This window comes from Malaclemys terrapin, chromosome 2 (assembly GCF_027887155.1).
Source record: "Malaclemys terrapin pileata isolate rMalTer1 chromosome 2, rMalTer1.hap1, whole genome shotgun sequence".
Taxonomy (NCBI): domain Eukaryota; kingdom Metazoa; phylum Chordata; order Testudines; family Emydidae; genus Malaclemys; species Malaclemys terrapin.
The window spans coordinates 101,018,571-101,039,249 of record NC_071506.1 but is presented as its reverse complement, the minus strand read 5'-3'; the positions used below and the strand labels follow the sequence as shown (position 1 = coordinate 101,039,249).

Genomic DNA, 20,679 nt, shown 5'->3' with positions numbered 1-20,679 from the left:
TGCTAAAATGAGCCAGACAGCAAGTTCACCAGCACAAGAAATCCTTACATTTCCACAGGAAATAAATTGCAGCAGATGTAGCTGTGTTGTACTGCATGTTTTCTGTCTCTATCTTTTACTGTAGCCTCTTCAGAATGAACCTGTTCATAGCTTACACTGGTAAAAAGACATTCCTCACTGAATCAAGGAAGATTCTCAAGATTTGCATTGATAGAAGCAGAATGTTAATTCTCAAATACATTTATTTATCTGACTGTAATACATAAAGCTATATCCAAAAAATCACGGAAGTTCCATATCACTATTGGAATTGCCTGGGTTGGTTGTTTGGAAATACTTCATCATCATCCTGACAAATCCAAAAGGGGCATGGCCTCCTTGCTGATCGAGCATCACCCAGAACCATCTCTAGCTAGGTCCTCAAGATGGTCCGGCTGGGTATTAAGTTTATATTTATCACTGGTGATAAATTACACCTCTGAAGCTTTTGGTGACCATGTCATTGCCGGCCTGGTAGCAGCATTCCTTTGTAAATGCACTTTGGAATTTGTTGGAATTCATTGCAAATATTTAATAATTTAGTAATTGAACATTTTTTGACTATAGCCATTTTCAAAATAAAAAGTTGCTTATAAAAATAGAGATTAGTGTTCATTTACATTTAATGCATGGTAGGGTGTGAACACGGTGGGGGTAAGGCAAGGATTTTTTTGTTGTGTGGGGGAACGAGGAGTTAAAAAAAACCCAAACAATTGCAGGTGTGTGAAACTAAGAAAATATTTAACGTAAGTTAAGTCTGTCTCCACTGCAGCTTTTATTTTGTGTACCGGTTCATTGAAGCTAGTTCTGCTGGAATAGATCCTTCTTTTTAAAAAACTTTCATAATAGGAGATCATCTGAATAGTTTTCAAAGAGAGAACTCTCTTTCAGTTGAATGTAAATAAAGTATATTCAAGGGTTTTGGTCACTACCATCTATCGTGACCCATGGGCATTGGCTTGGTGTGTTAGGGTCTTTGTAAAATTCTGGATGAAATTTGGACTTGTTCAGATAGGACATAACAAATTTTGTCTCAACAATCTGTGATTTTGCTCTTTGTCACAGTGGAATGGAGCATGGGCCCCAAGACTGTGTGATTGTGCATAAGTAAAGATTAAGACCTAGATTCAGGAACCCTAAGCATGTGCTTAAGGCCATCTCTGTTCAGAAAGCACTTTAACCACATCTCAAATTTAATTCATGGAACTTAAGTATGTGCTTAAAGTTAAGCAGATATTTAAGCACCCTTCCTGAAGAGGGATGCTTTCATGAATCAGGGCCTAAATGTTTTACCTTCTTTAAATCTCATCCTAAATGGGGGAGAAGGTGTAGGTCTTATAGAGCAATCATACAAAATAAGCATATTTTACCCCCGCCTCCCAAATTGCATTTTGAATCTAACCTGAAGGTCACAGTTAACTTCAATGGAGTTATAGTAGAGATGACTTACATAATGTGCTTTTATTTTAAAATCTACCACAAGCACTTTGTGGCCATGGACGAAGGAATCCCTCTAAGCACAGCTCAGGCAATGTGAGGGAATATGTTTTCACAGTTCAATTCATTAGAGCAGGGGGCATGTTAGGACACCAGAATGGGGAATTAAAACAGCTGGCTAAAACTAGATTTTAAATTCCTTCTCTGTAATGGAAAAATGCTTTTAGAGCATCTGGTCCACACTGGACCATTCTGTGTTTATACAAAGCTGCAAATTTCAGTTATGCCAGTAATCAAGTGCTTTACTAAATATTCTTATAAATATTTTTTATTTAAATATTATGTAAAATTTAATTTCCATGTTTGTGAAAGAAGTCGTGTCATGCAGGTGTACTTAATGCTTTCTGCTCTGCCTTGTGCTAGACTTGGGTTCTTGTCTGGGTCCCCGTCTAGGGCCTTATAGAGCTGATGTCAATACCAAGTGTCTGTGCTTGTTCCTAGAACAGGTTCAGCACAAATAACAATGAAACTCTCTTAGATTCCCCTGACCTGGAAACCTGAGGGCGCCATTCTCACATTCTGGGGTGCAGTTGAGACCAGTGAGAGGTTGTGTCACCACTTGTATTATAACCCTGAATGCCTCAAAATGCTTCTGCTACTTGTGGCTCCCTGCCTGGGACATACACACAACTAGCAGCCACCATGTACTCTGTGGTCGGTATGCTGTACAGCTCTGATTCAACCAGTTTGAATCCAACAGCCTGCCATCAGTTATTGCAGATGCATTTTTGTCTTTACCAGACTTGGTTGTATTAGACAGTGACCCCAACACTCCCCCAATACTGAACTGCCCCAGACGTGTGTAGTCTTGTTAAGGCTGCCAACTCTGACTGAAGCTATTCTGGGAGATTTTATTTCCCCAACATGATGTAATGTTGTTTTCTTAAAATATCCTATTAAAATCTCCAGGATTGCTTTCAATAGTGACCAGGAGATTAATGCCAGTTCTTGGAGACGCTAGGCCAATCCTTGTCCAGCTTTCTTCTGCGACATTCAGAGAGAATAAAATCTGTTGTCTCCTTTAAGGAGACAAAGCCCACCAGCTTGCCATGTTAACTGGAATTGACATTCACTTTAGTACAAACAGAGCACTGTTGGTTTAGATTAATAGTAAAACAAGTTTAGTAATAAAAGAAGATCACATTTTAAGTGAGTTAAAGTATAAGAGAGAAAGTTAGAAATGGTTACAAGCAAAAAAAAGTGAAAACACATCTAAATCTAAAATTTAATCTAGTAAGTTTTAGTTCAAGGTTTTGTATGTAAATTGAAGTAAACACACATTCCTTTATTTTAGAATAGGCCTGTTTAACAACTTTTGCTGAGCCAAGGCTGTCTGGTTTTCAACAAGGGGGAATTCATAACCTTTACATACGACGTTGCTGCATATATTTACCATGGTAGTATTGGCTTGTGAGTTATTAGTTTTCAAGTGATACCTCATATGACGTTCCAGGGTGCAATCCAGGCCAGCAAGGGACTGTGTCACCCCGGCCCTGCAATCTTGGGTGCCTCCCGATGCTTTTCTGTTGTAGCATCCAACCTGCCAGCATGTAGATTACATCCTGAGTGACTGTGTTTAACTACAGCCCTGGTCCAACAGCTCTGATCCCAGTGGCCTGTTCAGCATACACCAGTCATGCTCTGGCTTCCAGTAATGCTGGTTCTTCGAGTGCTTGCTCATGTCGATTCCAAGTAGGTGTGCGCGCGCTTCGTGTACAGTTGTCGGAAGGTTTTTCCCTTAGTGGTATCGGTCTGTTTGTCTATGGAGCCCCCTGGAGTTGCGCCTTTATGGCGGTGCATATAGGCTCCTGCCGATCCACTGCCTCTTCAATTCCTTCTTACCGCCCGTGATGGTTGTTGGAGCTGCTCCCTTCTCTTTCTATGTCAAGCGATCCCCTCGTACTTTTTCTCTTTGTACCTGTAAATAGTTAACTTAGTGTTAGTGTTTCAAGTAGTTTATAGAATTAGATAAGTTTCTGTTGGGGTTTCATTCACTGCGTTGTCCCCTCCCAGGGACCGGGGCATGCCTCAGTCTCATGGGTTCAAACCACGTGGGTCCTGCCAGAAGCCTATGCCTGGGGCGACCCCCCCACGACTCTTTCTTAAAGACATGTTCGAGGTGGCCAGGCACCTCATAGCTATGACAGCTCCGCGGGCACTGGCACTGCAGAGAAGTGCTGTACAGTCCAAAGGCAAATCGACCATGATGCAATACTGGTCGCTGTCCCCTCGACACCGCTCCTTGGCACCACCCCGTTTGGCACCGCTGTGGTCTCTGGGATCAGAGTCGTCTTCCAGTTCAGAGCCAGAGTCGTATGTCTCGAAATGGAGCTGGCACCGCTTGCAGCACCGTTTGAGACAAGAGGAGGGACAGCAGTTCAGCATGATGCCCTGGCCACCGCAATGGTAGGTGCTGGCACAGTGGCCCTTCTGGACCCCGGGGCCTTTCCACCAAGCCCTCGGGCTGGGTTCCAGATCTCTGTTGGCTGCCTTGGAAAGGTGGGCTGCCCCAACATCCTCTATGGTCCAGGAACCACCGTGAGGCTCCAAGACCAAGGTCAAAGCCACGAATGAGACCAGGGCCAGTACAGCCCCCGGCACCATGCAAGAGACATCAGGCAAGGAGGCAAAGAAGCTGGACCTCTTCAACCAAAAGGTCTACTCTACCAGAGGGCTCCAGCTTCGGATTGCCAACCAATTGAAGCTACAACTTCAATTCTTGGAACAGTCTAAGTTTAAGGAGTTGCTCCCAACTGAATCCCAGTCAGAGTTTGGGGCCATCATCGAAGAGGGCAAGGTTATAGCAAGGACCGCCTTGCAAGCCACACTTGACTCAGTGGACTCGGCAACCTGCACAATGTTGACCGCTATAGCCATGTGAAGGAGCTCGTGGCTGCAGGCTTTAGGCCTCCAGAATGAGGTCCAACAAACAATTTAGGATTTGCCCTTCGATGGATCAGGGCTGTTCTCAGAGAAAATGGACTCCCAAGTTCCACAGTCTCAAAGACTCACGAATGCCATTTAAAATCTGGAGCTCCATTCACCAGCCCCACAAACCTCAGCTTCCCCCACGCTTCTACCCTATTTATTCTAGACAGGATAACAGGAAGCGGGGCAGAAATAACAGGAGGCATCCATCTCCTCTCTCTTCCAACCAGAGCCAGGGCTTGGCAAGGGTCTTTGGACCCCAAGCAAAACTTTTGAAGATATGTCTAGGGGCAATGCACCAGGCATAATCCTGGATCCTTTCCCCTGTTTTGTGAACCATCTATCCCATTTCTACCATGCCTGGGCCCAGATCAGATTGGACCAATGGGGTCTTACAAATGGTAGAATTCGGATATTTTCTCCAAATCTGTTCCCCCGTCCCTCTTCAGGGACCCTTCTCATGAGCAACTTCTCATACGGAGATGCAAATGCTGCTAGAAGATGGAGCAATAGAGGGGGTCCCTCAAGATTTCAGGGGCAAGGGATTTTATTCCCAATATTTCCTAATCCTGAAGGCCAAGGATAGGCTCAGGCATATTCTAGATCTGCGAAATCTCAACATATTCATGAAAAAGCTGAAGTTCTTCTTCGAGAGATGTCCCTGTGGGTGCTCCACTCCAGGTGCTGGTGCGTCCCTGTGCCCTTGCTCGGAGATTTTTGCAGCAGTACTCGTGCCGGCCACGCATGCGCAGCAGCTCCCCCCTTCCCCCGCTGTGAGTCTAGCTTAACAGGATGCATGTGTGGCCGGTCTCCTCAGTTCCTTCTCTACCGTCCCCGGCCTGAGACGGAGCTCAGCAGACTCGTTAGGAAATTCCTTTCTCTTGTTACAATTACCCTTCTAGTTAGTTTGTTGTTAGTTAGTTACCATTTTTATCTTAAAAAAAAAAAAACAAAAAAAAACTTTCCTGGCAGCGGCAGTGGCTTCAGCCATGCCTGGCTCCACAGGCTTTAAACGCTGCTCAAACTGCAAGGACGCTATCCCGCTATTAGATGGCCACTCACACTGTATAAAATGTTTGGAGGAGACCCATATTCCTCAAAAATGTGCCCACTGCAGAAAACTCAGCTCCAGGGCACGGAGGGACAGGGAGCTTAAACTGAAACTCCTCCTCCTCCTCCTCCAGAAATCCCTAGGAGCGGCTTCAGACCCAGGCGCTGATTCCAGCTCCGCTGCCCACCACAGCCCCCCCGCCTCAAACAAACAAAAGAAATCTGATAAGAAAGGGCCTTTTTTGTCAGCTTCAAAGGAAGTCCTGAGACACAAGCCCTCCCTGGGCAGATCTACCGCTTCCCTGCCTGTGCTCCCCCACTTGAGCACATTTGACAAGCCGGGCTCCTCCGGCACTGTGCGAAAACCGCCTTCAGGCTTTCAGCTGCCTGCCTCTCTTCTGGCACCGTTTGGCACCGCGACGGACGTGGTGCCGACATTCCACACCCTGCCTGGCCCCCTGCAGGCTGATGCTGTCCTCCCGGCACCGGCACCCGTGGAACTGATTGGCAGTGGGCCAAGAACCAAAACCTCGGCTCAGAGGAATGTTCCCTCATTGCAACTCCCTCCTGCACAGCCTTCACCTCACGCAGGAGCCTCACCACTTCACTTCACTCAGGCAAGAGATCTGCTGGTGTCACCTATCCTGCAGTCTCCCCTGCTGAATGCCTGTTTCTCTTCGATGGCAGAGTCAGGGTTTGAACAGTCTTCCTCCAGTGAGGAGGAAACTGGACCACAGGAGGGTTTTTCTCCGTATCAACCCTCCCATCCCCAGTCAACAGAGGTTTTAGGAAAATTACCTCAGCCTGTTCTCAGGATCCTGCCCCCTGGGGAGTGAACCCCTGGATGGCACCACCTATGCGCTACCCACCACCATGGCAGTATTGGGCACCATGGGCATCGCATCCTTGAGAACACACGTGCTACACCACCTCAACCAGGCGCAACACAGGTCTAGCACCACCACCTGACGAACCTGCCAATGACACCAGACACCAGGATCAATCAAGTCCTGGAGTTGATTGTGTCTAGTTTGCACATCAATTCCAGCTCAGCAGTCTCTCGTTGGAGTCTGTTTTTAAAGTTTTTCTGTTGTAATATAGCCACCCGCAGGTCTGTCACTGAGACTGCTGAGCTGGAATTGATGTGCAAACTAGACACAATCAACTCCGGATTGAATAAGGACTGGGAATGGCTGAGCCATTACAAACATTGAATCTATCTCCCCTTGTAAGTATTCTCACACTTCTTATCAAACTGTCTGTACTGGGCTATCTTGATTATCACTTCAAAAGTTTTTTTTTCTCTTAATTAATTGGCCTCTCAGAGTTGGTAAGACAACTCCCACCTGTTTATGCTCTCTGTATGTGTGTATATATATCTCCTCAATATATGTTCCATTCTATATGCATCCGAAGAAGTGGGCTGTAGTCCACGAAAGCTTATGCTCTAATAAATTTGTTAGTCTCTAAGGTGCCACAAGTACTCCTGTTCTTTTTGCGGATACAGACTAACACGGCTGCTACTCTGAAACCTATCAATTTTATAGTTCAGTCACCCTTTGAAATGCATTTTCCTGTGAGTGACCCCTAGAGAAAGTTCTTTCAAGCTGAGAGCAAGAAGGAAGGAGGCTTCAGGCTGTTTCTTTTCACTTATGTATGCTGCAGTGCAGATTTTCTTTATCTTCTTTCTTTCCCCTCTTGCTGTCTGAGGATTCTGTTTACACATCCCATTAAGACCTGCTTGACTAGTTCTTTCTACACGGGGCTGCATGGGTTTGAAAATGTGCCACCAGCATAATTCAGGGAGAATTCATAACTTTACGTATAATGTTGCTGCATACATTCCACCATGATGATATTGACCAGCACATTATTAGTTATCAAATGATACCTCCCAAAGCATATGTTGTGCAAGATTATTACAGTAGAATGTAAGGTCAGAGTACAGGATGCTTTGAATCACACCCATGCATAGTCAGCCCTTGGCATATCTGTTGAGACTGTCAAGAGATGCAAATTGGAATATGGGCATCAGTCTACTAGGAATTTAGATACATTCCATCAGCTTGTTTCATATTAGCCACTGAGAAGCCATCAGATTATACTTCATTGCTACTTACCTGTGCCAAAAATGGTATCCTCAAAGTGAAGTATCCTGTAGTTAATTACTAATCCTGTGAATCATCCAGTTCTTTGTATTGAATAGCATTCTCAGTGATCAGCTATTTGAGCAGTTTAATATACTGTCTGCTCTTGAAAATTGGGGTAAAAGACTTTTGATGTTTCTTTCTAGCTCTTAATAAACCCTTTCTAGAAATACTTAATACTGCATTAGTCATTTTGGGCCCTTTTCCAAATATTTGATCATGCATGCCAGACTTCCTATCTGCATGCATCTGTTTTGAGTACCTGACTGGTATATACAGTGCCAGTACACAATGCTATAAGCTGGATGTTTGTGATTGTCATTATTATTACTTTGCTATGTGCCTCACTGACTGCTATGAGGTTGGCATGGGAACTGAATGCACAGCATGCTCCCATTACAGAACTGTCAGTTTTAAAAGCTGTTAAACTAATCTTAAGGTGAAAACTTTATAATTTTCACACATAAAATGAACAAGTTTTGCTAAATTTCCTAAATACATATAGAATTTCTTCTTGATGTTTTGAGAGAACCAGTTTTATCCGGTTAAACAAGAGGTCAATGAAAAATGAGCTGTTTTTGGCCAGTCTCACTCCTTAACAGTTTTATTTCAGTAGCATGCAGAGGCCTCCATCTTGATGGGGCCCCCATTGTACTAGGTGCTGTAGGAACACAGAAGAAAACATGGGGCAAATCCTGGTCTTAGTTTAGTTAATGTGAATTTTGCCATCGACTGACCTCACCGCGGTCAGGATTTCTCCCATGATTTAAGCCCTAAAGAGTTTACAAATAGAGTATGTCTACACTGCATACTAAGCCCAGGCTCTTCCCTCCATATATAAATCAGGCAGATTCGGGTCAACAGGCACTCAGGATCTGGATCCTGGGACCCTGCTAACGGGGTGGGTCAGAGCCTGTGTCCTACTGTGACTTGTGTCCAAGCCCTGTCATTTTGTGGTGCGGCTGCAGCTCGTGGTGCGGCTGCAGCTCAAGCTGCAGACCAAAGTCAGAAGGTCTATGTAGTGAGGTATGGCTGCATTAGCATGTCTGAGAGACCCGGGCCCAGTTTACAGTGTAGCGTGGACACTCGAGCATTGGCTCGGAAACACTGAGGGTATGGCGATGCTGCTTTAGACATCCGCAGCTGGCCTGTACCAGCTGACTTGTGCTACAGGGTTCAGGCTAAGGGGCTGTTTAATTGCGGTGTAGATGCTCGGGCTCTAGCATGAGCTCTGGGACCTTCCCACCTCACAAGGTTCTAGAACCCAGGCCCATATCTTCCTAGTTACTGTGTGGTGGTTTCTCCCCAAACCATCTCCTTATCCCTCATGTTCTCCCCTCTGCCCAGGTTCTCCCCTCAGTGCCTGGCTCAGAAGCCTTCTTCCATTCCGACCACACCACAGAAATGGGCTCAGGCTCTGTATGTGTGAAGGGGCATGATGGGGAAGAAGCAGCCAATAAGTAGGTGCCTATTGAGTGACTGCAAGGGTCTGGTAATGTTACCACAAGTCTCCTTGTGTGCTGGCAAGCATGGGCCCTTTGCGGAGCACAGGGGGTGTGCATTTTCCCCAAATCTAGCCCCTTCGTGTGGTGCAGAACTGTGCTGATGCCGTCATTGGAGAGACACTGTCATGGTGGGAGGGAATGAAAGGCATGTGACATCACATATTACAATTGTATAAATACTATTATCAGTATTGCTGTTTGTATTACTATGTTACCTACAGCTCTAAACAGACTGAGGTCCTATGCTGCTAGGTCCTGCCCGGACCTAAAGGAAGAGAGAGTACCTGCCTCAAGGAGCGTGTAATTTTAGTTTGACAGTATAGAGCATTGGATTACAGAAATAGGAAAGAGGGAGTGAAAACAAGTAATACAGCCATGTTGCTGACCGTAACCATAACTAACTAAAATGGCTTCCAATGAAGGGAGTGGGGGGGAAAAAAGTTCTTTATAAAATAATCCCTGGTGAAAATGCAGAGCAGATGCATCAATTTGGTTTTACCACCACATAATTAGAAAGTGACAGAAAGAAGAGGAGCTTCCAGTGAGCTGTTAGATTGCCCCAAACTCATAAAAATAGTAAAATTCTGTTTTTTCTGTGGTTTATTTTCTATATATTCTGTATATATGCATGCACGTGCATGAAATTGTAAAAGCAGTGTTTCATCATTTACATAAGAATGTATCCATTTCATAAAAACATATTTAAGAGAAATATTTGTTTCAGAGGGGTTTGGATTTTCTTTTTTGGTTGGTTTTTGCTGTTGAATAATGTCAATAATATTCCTTGCAGCTGCTACCTGAAATGGTATATCTAAAGAAGTATTTGTGTTACAGGAGACAAAAGTGGAGGAAGTGGAGGAAGCTGAAAATAAAGCAAGCCCTAAAGCAGCCAGACTAACCAAACAACCCTCAGAAGATAATGAAGTGTTTGGTATGTATCCGAAGAACTGGAAAATAAGCTTGCACTGTAGCACCGTTTACAGAGTAATAGTACACTACTGTTGGTTTAAAGAATTTACTCCTATTCTTTCATAGTTTTTGCTGAGATAGTGTTAGAGCATGCTTATAGATCTTTCTTATAATAAACATTTTCTCCTGCTTTAAGACTGTGATTAGGAAAAGAAACAATGGTTTTGTGGCAGTGTAAGTCCATTAAAGCCAGTGATGATGATAGCGTGGAGAATGACGTCAAAGGTTTTCAGCCAATGGATCTGTGGGCAGCACTGCTTTCTAGAGCAGGAACTTTAGGAATCTGGGGAAACTAAGGCACTGAAACTGAGTAATTTTTTTACTAAATGTGGAAACGATGCATTTGATAATTTAAACCTGCAGTGGATAAAATTTAATTTTCAGAGTCAATTCTTCAGTCCACTGTAAAGTCCTCTGAAGACTTGGATGGATGCTCCCAGCTTTCCTCTTCTATTCGATCTGTGGTTTCTGGGCTTCCTTAGAGAGTTTCATCTGGGGGGAGGGGGAACATGCAAGGAGGGGTTAATATAAGACACTGAGACAGAATTCATTTTATGTTTGGTTCTCTCTGTACTTGTTTGTTGACAGAACAGCTGCAAAATTAATGCTGTGTTCCTATCCTCTTAGTTTAAAAATCCCCTATAGCCCTTGTAATGCTTGTGCAGTCCTATGGTGTGCATGTCTGTCTTATGTTTAACTTAATTTTTTCTCACGCTTTCAAGCCATTCTATTGGGGCTGGGACTTAGTGCTGATGAGTCAGTCATTGCAGGCTTACTAGGGATATGAGAGTAGTGCCGAGTGTGTTCTAGTGGATCCAAGTGCTCTTGGAGAGAACTCCTTGGAATAGGTCAGCATGTGAGATGCCTGGAAAATGTAGCTAATAAAATTAGCCCCACCTGTAGCTGGGGGAAGAGATTTCTGAGTAGAGCCTCTTGTGTATTCCACATAAATCAGTGCGCTAAAAAGAGCTGACCTCACCCTTTAGTTTAAAGAAATTTTTTTGTATTTATTCAGGTGTCACCTGTTTGTGTTTTGTCATCCCCCCCCCCCGCCTTTTCCCCCACTCCAAGAATTAAAGTTAGCTTATTGTTACGTTTGGATTAAACACTGAGGGAACCCAAAATTACCAGTTGGTACTTTTGAAATATGTATGCACGTGGCCAAGATTTTTTCCAAAAGAATCAGGTAATTTTGGGTACCACAACATCTGTAGGCCGAACTTTGAGGTACCTTGAAGGATCCTGATTTTCAGAATTTGCTGAGCACCCCGCCCTCTGGAATTAGGCCTCTTGAAAAGATGTCTGCAGATGGACACCTGAAAACTTGAAGCACCCAAAAATCACTAGTCATTTCTGAAAATATTGGCTATATACCTTGAATAGAACGTCTTCTGTTTAAAAAAATGTATTCAGTTGTATCTTCCTTGTTCTGTTTAGATCTATATTATTGGTTGTTTGCCTTTATTTTATTGTTTGTATAAAGGCATAAGTTTGAGTGACTTGCAACTTCCATTTAAATGATCCTCCCAATGGCCCGTAATTTTCTACGTGTATCTCTTGTGGACCTGTTATAAACAACTGTAGAGAGTACAATAGTATCTTTAGAAACTTAGTCTTGTACAATTTTATAAGTGTTCTTGGCACTTACAGCTCTGTTGAATTCATCTGACTGTACATGAACTTCTGCTATTGGGGAAGAAGTGCGAATTAAGGGAAGCAGCACGGTCCATAGGGGACTTGACTGGGAGCCAAGAAACCTGGGAGCTATGCTAGTTCTGCCACTGACCTTTTGTGTGAATTTGGATAAGTTCAACTCTCTGCCTTCATTTCTGCTCCACCGTTGGTCTGTCTCATCTATGGAAACTCTTCAGGGTGGGACAGGAACCGCCTCTTATTATACATTGAGGCCATAATCCAGTTGGGCTGTTCACACTGGCCAGGTGAAGAAGGCAAACAATGCTGCACCCTTTCAAAGGCTGGAGGAGCAGCACCTCTTGTGTGTGGTTTCCCAGAAGCTTGGAAAAAAAATTTGCCAGACAGGTTTCCTTCCTTGGAATTATATAGTAGCATGATTCCTCCCTGCACCTTCCCATTGCAGACCAATTTCTAAAATGCATAATACATTTTATGCAAATAATGATAAAAAAGACAAAATCTTAGGGTGTGTTTTCCCTGTTTGTCATTCTGTGTTTTTTTTTAAATATTTAGATTACAAACTCTTAACACTTTTTTACTATCACAACTTTAAATCTAACCTTTATTTCTTGCCTATATGTCATTGTAACGGCGCGGGACTCACCCCTGCGGCACCTCCTGCTGGTGTCCGGGGAATTAGTTATTTTTCCAGCCTTGGAGCGGCCTCTGCAGGCCGATGTATCGCTGCCGCTGGGCCCCTCGTGTCCCTCCCGGACCTTGGTGCCACGTTATTTGGGGTGCTGCCCCCTGGCAGTAACCCCTCACTCTCAAGGTCTCCCCTCCCCGGGGACTCCAACCCCTTAATCCCACCTTGCCTCAGCCAGTGGCTACTGCCAGTCAGCAATGAGTCCCTGCTCCCTGGACCAGACTGCAGTATAAGAGCCAGTCACCACAGGCAAGGGGGTAAGATCTGCTGTCTTCCTCTACCACCCAGTACCTCAGGGGTGGGCCTAGGACCAGACCTTCCAGCCTGGGGACTTGCCAGCCTGGAGCTCCCCTGCTCCTCTGGCCTTTCCCCAGCCCTGCTTCACTCCCAGTACCCTTTCTTCAGACAGCCAGGCCCTGCTCCCTCCAAGATTGGAGAGAGAGACTCTAGCTCCAAGCTAGCAGCCCTTTTATAAGGACCTGCTGTGCTCTGTTTGGGGTGTGGCCCCAGCTGTGCCTGCTCTCCTTATCAGTCTGGGCTTTTCCTTACAGCCCCAGCCCTCTCCCAGGGCTGTCCAGGCCAGAGCGGGTAACCACCCCGCTACAGTCATACTAACCAGAATAATAGAAATGTAGGGCTGCAAGGGACCTAGAGAGGTTTTCTAGTTCAGCTCCTTACGTGGAGGCAGGACCAAGTATACCTAGACCATCCTTGACAGGTGTTTGTCTAATCTGTTCTTTAAAGATTCCCTTGGAAGCCTATTCCATAACTTAGCTACCTAGTTAGAAAGCTGTTCCCAGTATCTAACTTAAATCTCCTTTGCTGTGGATTAAGCTGGTTTTGTCTTGTCCCTGTCTTCAGTGGACTTGGAGAACAGTTGATCACAGTCCTCTCTGTAGCAGTCCGTAACATATTTGAAGACTGTTATCAGGTCCCCCTCAGTCTTCTTTTCTTAAGATTAAACATGACTAGTTTTTGTGACCTTTCCTTATAAGTCAGGTTTTCTACATTTTTGTTGCGTATTGGTGGCACACTCTGAACGAAGGACTGAATTTTAGTTTTAATCCACAGTCTTGCATTTGAGTGTTTGCTTGGAGGGACCACATGGTAGCAGGAGCCCCATAGGAGCTTTGACAGAATTCTTCCTCCGAGGGAGTTTGAACACCTTTGCCACCTTTTTGAAAGGGTGCAGCGTGTAACTCCCAGCTAGCTCTCTTCGCTCATGGCCTCAGCCTCATCCTACCATTTCTATCACCTATAGCAGTGGTCCCCAAACTGTGGTGTGTGCCCCCCACAAGGGCATGGAGGAATGTTTTTGGAGGGGGCAGCCCCTACTGGGGTCAGGGAGGGAGTGCCACCCAACCCCGCTCTGCCCCCAGCTCTGCTCCGGCTCCAGCTGCAACCCCACTCTCCAGCTGCAGCCCCAGCCCTGGCTCCTAGCCCAGCTGCCGGCCCTGTCCATGGCCCGGCTGTGGCTCTGCTCCCAGCCCCGGCCTTGGCCCTGGCCCCGCCCCCAGCCCCGGCTCCCTTATCCCGGCCATGCCCTCTCTCCTGGCTCTGGTTCCTGGCTGTGACTTCTGGGGGAGGGGGTGCAGACAGGAGTAAGGGGTGGCACAGTGTGAAAAGTTTGGGGACCACTGACCTATAAAGAGGCTAGCACAACCGCTGGCTCTAGGAAGAAACAGTAGCACTGATCCCTTGTGGTTGACCCCTCCACAGGACTGAATGGGTGGGAGGCCCCTTCCACCTCCTCCCGTTTGTACACAGATGCAGAGCCTGTCACATTCTGACTTCAGGCAGGTCGTTCCAAAATCATAGACTGGCATTCATAAATCAGGCACAAGGGGGCAGTACTTGCCTTTCCCCTGGAGAGTCCAAGTACACAATCTAATATTTAAAGCATTAGATTAGCAGCTTGGAGTTTCTGTGTTCTAGGTTCCCCTTCTCTAAAACAATACATATATTTTGTTACACTAGACCAGACAGCATTATGTTTAACCTGGAAAGCAGAGAATCTTCTATACACTTTATAGCATTTGACATACAGGATCGTTAGGACAGAAATGCAGTAATTTAAGTGAAGATTTAAGAGAAACCTTTTGTGGCAGTTCAAGCATTTTTGATTTTCCGTAACCCTTTTTTTCCTCTAGCAGGTTCAGTTAGCTTGAATTTGGCTGGCCAAATATAACATGATCTGAATTCTTTTTGTTTCATTGATCCTTGTCAGTTGGGCTTCAGACATGGGCACGGGATAGGATACTACACTGACATCCTTGATTGATAATCTACTCATGGGAATGGATAAGATTCAGGTGTTCATTCCAGTTCTGTTCTATCCAGTGGAACCGTTTTGATATGAATGCCCATCAGGAGTCGTTGATTCATTTGCAGAGCCCAGTGGTGCTTTACATTCCTTCCAGTCAGAAATTACTCTGAGTGGTTATTCTTTATTCACTTATCTTATGGTAGTGCCTCCATCAGCATTGGGGCCCTGTCGTGCTGAGCACTGATCTATATAAATAGAGGTAGACATGGTCTGTGTTGCAGAGGGCTTACTGTACAGGTACGGTGACTGCTCCAGCATCTGTTGTGGCTGTTGCAGGTGTATATACATTGGCGCTCCAGAGCTGCAGGCTTTCAATGAACAGTGAGTCAACCACAGTTGGAAAACTTTCAAAAATGCCCATAATTTAATGAGCATATGTGGCTCAGGCAAGTTATGGTGTCTCCCTGAAATGTTGACTTGAAACTCTGCAGATCACCATAAAAAGAGTATTTATCTTTTCATGCAAACTACTTAACATGTTGTATAAAGCAAGACTGAAAACTATTTGGAGGTGTGCTACCCTGAGTACAAAATGCCTTTAATCATTTGCTGGTTGCTGTGGACTTTGCTCTCCAGTATGATTCTCTGTCACGTCTAGGCTAGACTGAGATGCATTGTACTGGTGGGTTTTCCCTTGGCCTCAGCTTGCAAAGAATTAGAATTGAGCGAAAACCAGAATTTCCATCTTGGGGAAAATTCTGATATTTTTGACATTTGTTTTCAATGTACGATGAAAAGTCAAAATTTTGACATTTTTCATAGAACAAAAAGTTTAAGAAAAAAATCATTTTGGAAATATCAAAACAAAACGTTTTGGTGGTCCTGAATCAAAACATTTCACTTGGGTTTATTGTGAAAAATCAAAATGTTTTTTTCCTAGTCCTTTTAGAATTAAACTGTATCTGCCTAAAATGCCATGGTGCCTCACTGGAGTTTTAGTTCAGGAGCCGCATTCCCCTAATCTTTCCTAAGGGCCAGGCTCCGTGGCTGGACTATATCTCCCAGGGTCCACTGTGATCATGTGACTCCCCTGTTGCCATATGGCGCACTCAGAAATATTTCAGGGTCAAGCTTAACTGCAACAAAACATTTCATTTTGATGTTCCTCATGGAAAACCGAAAAATTATGACAAAATTTGAAAGTTCACCAGGGAAAATTTCAATTTTATGGAAGCTACATATTCCGTTTAAAAAAAAAAATCATTTTGACAGAAAATTCCCAGTCTACTCTACAAAGAACGTGGTTGCCCACCTATGAAGTGGGGCAGCCTGATAATATAAGCATGTAACACCCATTCTCCCCAGTGTGTACTACCTTCCTGTTTATTTCTGGTACAATTTAAGATATTTATATGTAAAACCCTACATGTCTTGAGAACCTGCTCTCTCTACAATGCTTCTCCTTCTACCATGTGGCAATTACAGTTGTCTGGAATGTTCTTGTTGCTTCTTTTTCAGGGTTAAACTCCAAGCCAGATGGTAACACATTCTAAGGGGGAGGGGGGGATATGATGAGGTCTATAAAATCATGACTGATGTGGAGAAAGTAAATCAGGAAGTGTTATTTACTCCTTCTTATAACACAAGAACTAGGGGTCACCAAATGAAATTAATAGGCAGCTGGTTTAAAACAAACAAAAGGAAGTATTTTTTCATACAATGCACAGTCAACCTTGCCAGAGGATGTTGTGAAGGCCAAGACTATAACAAGGTTCAGGAACTAGATACATTCATGGAGGATAGGTCCATCAATGGCTGTTAGTCAGGATGGTGTCCTTAGCCTCTGTTTGCCAGAAGCTGGGAATGAGCGACAGGGGATGGATCACTTGATTACCTGTTCTGTTCATTCCCTCTTGGGCACCTGGCATTGGCCACTGTCAGAAGACAGGCTACTGGGCTAGATGGACCTTTGGTCTGACCCAGTATGGCCTTATGTTCTTATGTGCCCATCTCTGAAACACAGTCCTGCTTGAGCCTCACCAAAGCCCAAGTTGAGCAGTTTTCTGGGTACAATACATAAAAATATGAGTGGTCATACTGGGTCAGACCAGTAATCCATCTAGCCCAGTATCCTGTGTTCCATTCGTGGCCATTGTCGGATGCTTCAGAGGGAATGAACAGAACAGGGCAATTATCGAGTGATCCATCCTCTGTCATTCAGTCCCACCTTCTGGTACTCAGAGGCTTAGGGACACCCAGAGCATGGGGTGGCATCCCTGCCCATCCTGGCTAATTGCCATTGATGGACCTTTGCCCACAGCAGTAGATTATAAGTATCTCTTACATATTAACAAACTGGTTGACATAGTACACCCACAATTTGGAAATATAATGCATGCATGAAATGTGTTCACAAGATTCTCATGTCCACACTTTAGCTCTTACAAGAAAACCTGCAAAAGAGGAGACTAGGGGAATCTAGCAGTATACATTAACTTACCTGAACAATCCATTTATCTGTGGACTGTGTTGTTGTCATGTACTGGACAAAAGCTGTGAGGTTATTGCAGTTCACATTGACCTTTCTGGGAAGCTTGTCTTATCTATTGTAAACATAATCAGCCCTGGAAAACAAGCTGTGACTAATGCCAAGTGATGGCAAGCTAACACAAAAATCTTCTGGTGAGACAACATATAGTTCTAAGCTAGATGTTATCATCATGACATAATTATTCTATTTTGCTACATTATAAGGTAAGTGTGTACTGATGCTTATATTCAAGTTGTCCATACATTTCCACCTAAAGGGTGTGGGGCTTTTTGGTTGTGACTTCCACAGAGTTATACCTTTCTGACTGAAATTTGGCGTACTTGCTCCCTATCAGAAACTTCTGAAAGTTTAACTGAAAACAGTGGAGTTACTGTCAATCACAGAGAGAGTGGGAGGATGCGGACGGGGAGGAGAAACCTGCATTCATCCTTAAGGAAATCCATCAGAATTAGCTAGCCTCTAACTCTGCCTACCCAGAAAATGCATTTGTGCAAGCAAACAGCATTTGCATTTGACTTGCCAATTCCATGTAGACATTCTGGTTTGGTGAGTGCAAATGGTTTTGTATCAATACAACTGATGCATACATATAGTCTGTTTTGGAAAGTGTGGCCTTATCTGACCTAGTCTACATAGTATTTGTGTGAATAGTCCATTTCTCAGGAAATTTTCTGCTTTTTAAAAATATATTGCAGCCTTAAAATAAAATAGGAAAGACTTTAATTTTGCTTAGTAGAAACATACATACAAGGGGATACTGATATCCAAGGATTACATTTTTGGTTAGTTATTATAAAGGAGACCTGCATAGGATATGATTGATTTGTAACTGTCATTCATGAATTCAGATAAAACTCCAAGGACATAGCCAGATTCTCACCTGGCGTTCCTGGCAAGTGCTTGCAGGAATGGTAGCTCCACCTGCCTTTGAAATAGGGCACCTTGCATCTCACTCCATTGCTCTATATTTGGTGCTCTTGGATTGGGTTCATGATAAATGGCACTTGTGTGATCCTCTTGATGTTCAGAGGTTTTATGGGAAATGTGGGTAGACATTGGAAACTACTCAGTTCTCCCCTTTTTCCAAGAGTTTTTTTTGGCATAAAAGATTTTGTGCCAACAGTATATAAACAGTATTACTGTATTTCCAGTGGGCTAGAAGCCTAAGGTTTAGAGAACAGTACCTGAAGAGAGACATCCAGCTGTCAGGAAAGACACACAACTAGTTAAAAGATACTCATGATTTTTTTTTTTTCATAAATATTTCTGTGTTCCAGTTTGACTCAATTGCTTGTTCAGTTGTGGCTAATTTGATGGCTGTCTAATCTCCTGGAGAGTGCCCTATGCACAGATATGAACTTGTTGATTTAATAGGCCAGATTTTTAAAAAAGGACTCTAATTTTGTACCTGCAATCAGTTGTGGGCACAAATAATTGTGGGCATAAATGATACAGTAATTTCTAGATATCTAACTACCTGATACGTGAATTCAGTCAGTTAGTGGTCTAAACACTATAATTTAAGTCCATAAGATTACATTCAACCTCACAGTTGATTTTGGGCACAAAACTGGAGGCCAAGCTGAAGGCACTTAACAGTTTGACCCAATATGATTTTTCCTTCTCCATCTCTTACGTTTGCATGTATATTAGAAGTTTTTATCTATGATTAATTGAATATCCGTGGCAATTCTTGCTAAACTCAATAGCATATAGGGTTGTCAAGCAATTCAAAAAAATAAATTGTGCAATTAATCGCACTGTTAATAATAGAATACCATTTATTTAAATATTTTTGGATGTTTTCTACGTTTTCAAATATATTGATTTCAATTACAAAACAGAACACAGAGTACAGTACTCACTATTTATTTTTGATTACAAATATTTGTACTGCAAAAAAAAATAGTATTTTTCAGTTTACCTCATACAAGTTCTGTAGTGCAATCTCTTTATCATGAAAGCTGAACTTACAAATGTAGAATTATGTACAAAACCCCCCTGCATTTTAAAATAAAACAATGCAAAACTTTAGAGCCTACAAGTCCACTCAGTCCTACTTCTTCCTCTTCTTCAGCTAGTCACTCAGAAATACAAGTTTGTTTACATTTGCAGGAGATAATGCTGCCTGCTTCTTGTCCCCTGAAAGTGAGAACAGGTATTTGCATGGCACTGTTGTAGCTGGAATCGCAAGATATTTATGTGCCAGATGCACCAAAGATTCATATGTCCCTTCATTTCAACCATTATTCCAGAGGACATGCGTCCATGCTGATGATGGGTTCAGCTTGATAACGATTCAAAGCAGTGCAGACCAATACTTTCATCATCTGAGTCACGTGCCACCAGCAGAAGGTTGATTTTTCTTTTTTGGTGGTTTGGGTTCTGTAGTTTCTATATTGGAGTGTTGCTCTTTTAAGACTTCTGAAAGCATGCTCCACACCTCATCGCGCTCAGATTTCGGCAGGCACTTCAGATTCTTAAACCGTGGGTCGAGTGCGGTAGCTATGTTTAGAAATCTCACATTGGTGCCTTCTTTGTGTTTTGTCAAATCTGCAGGAAAATGTTCTTAAAACGAATGTTCAGTCAAAATGTAATTAACACATTATTTTTTTAACAAGCATCATCAGCATGGAAGCATGTTCTCTGGAATGGTGGCCAAAACATGAAAGGGCATACGAATGTTTGCACATTTACGTGCCAGATATGCTAATACCGGCTAAAAAGATGCCATGCGAATGCCTGTTCTCCTTTAAGGTGACATTGTAAACAAGAAGCAGGCAGCATTATCTCCTGCAAATGTAAACACATTTGATTTGTTTTAGGGATTGGCTGAACAAGAAGTAGGGCTGTTTTGTTTTTGAGTGCAGTTATGTAACCAAAAATATCTATATTTATAAACTGCACTTTCATGATAAAGAGATTGCACTATGGTACTTGTATGAGATGAATTGAAAAATACTATTTATTTTGTTTATCATTTTGACAGTGTAAATATTTGTAATAAAATAACATATAGTGAGCATTGTACATTTTGTATTCTGTGTTGTAATTGAAATCAATATATTTCAAAATGTAGAAAAACATCCAAAAATATTAAATAAATTTCAATTGGTCTTCTATTGTTTAGTAGTGCGATTAAAACAGCGATTAATTGCAATCAATATTTTTAACGTAATTAATTTTTTGAGTTAATCACATGAGTTAACTGCGATTAATTGACTGCCCTAATAACATGGGCAGGGACCTGAGTCAAAGCCCTGGTCTACACTGGGGGGGGGGGGGGGTCGACCTAAGATACGCAACTTCAGCTACGCATCTTAGGTCGACTTACCTGGCGTGAGGATGGCGGTGAGTCGACTGCTGCCGTTCCCCTGTCAATTCTG

The 20,679-nt window shown here is 43.3% G+C and overlaps 1 protein-coding gene across 7 annotated transcripts in view; it reads left to right on the top strand.

Moving 5' to 3' along the window:
* The window catches only part of MBP (myelin basic protein), a 188,018-nt gene that overhangs the window by 79,402 nt on the left and 87,937 nt on the right, over positions 1-20,679 (top strand). For all 7 annotated transcript variants that reach the window (XM_054021211.1, XM_054021216.1, XM_054021215.1 and 4 more), the window contains one exon: positions 10,001-10,097. In XM_054021211.1, coding sequence (XP_053877186.1) covers positions 10,001-10,097 — 97 coding nt within the window. The remainder of the gene's footprint in view (positions 1-10,000; positions 10,098-20,679) is intronic.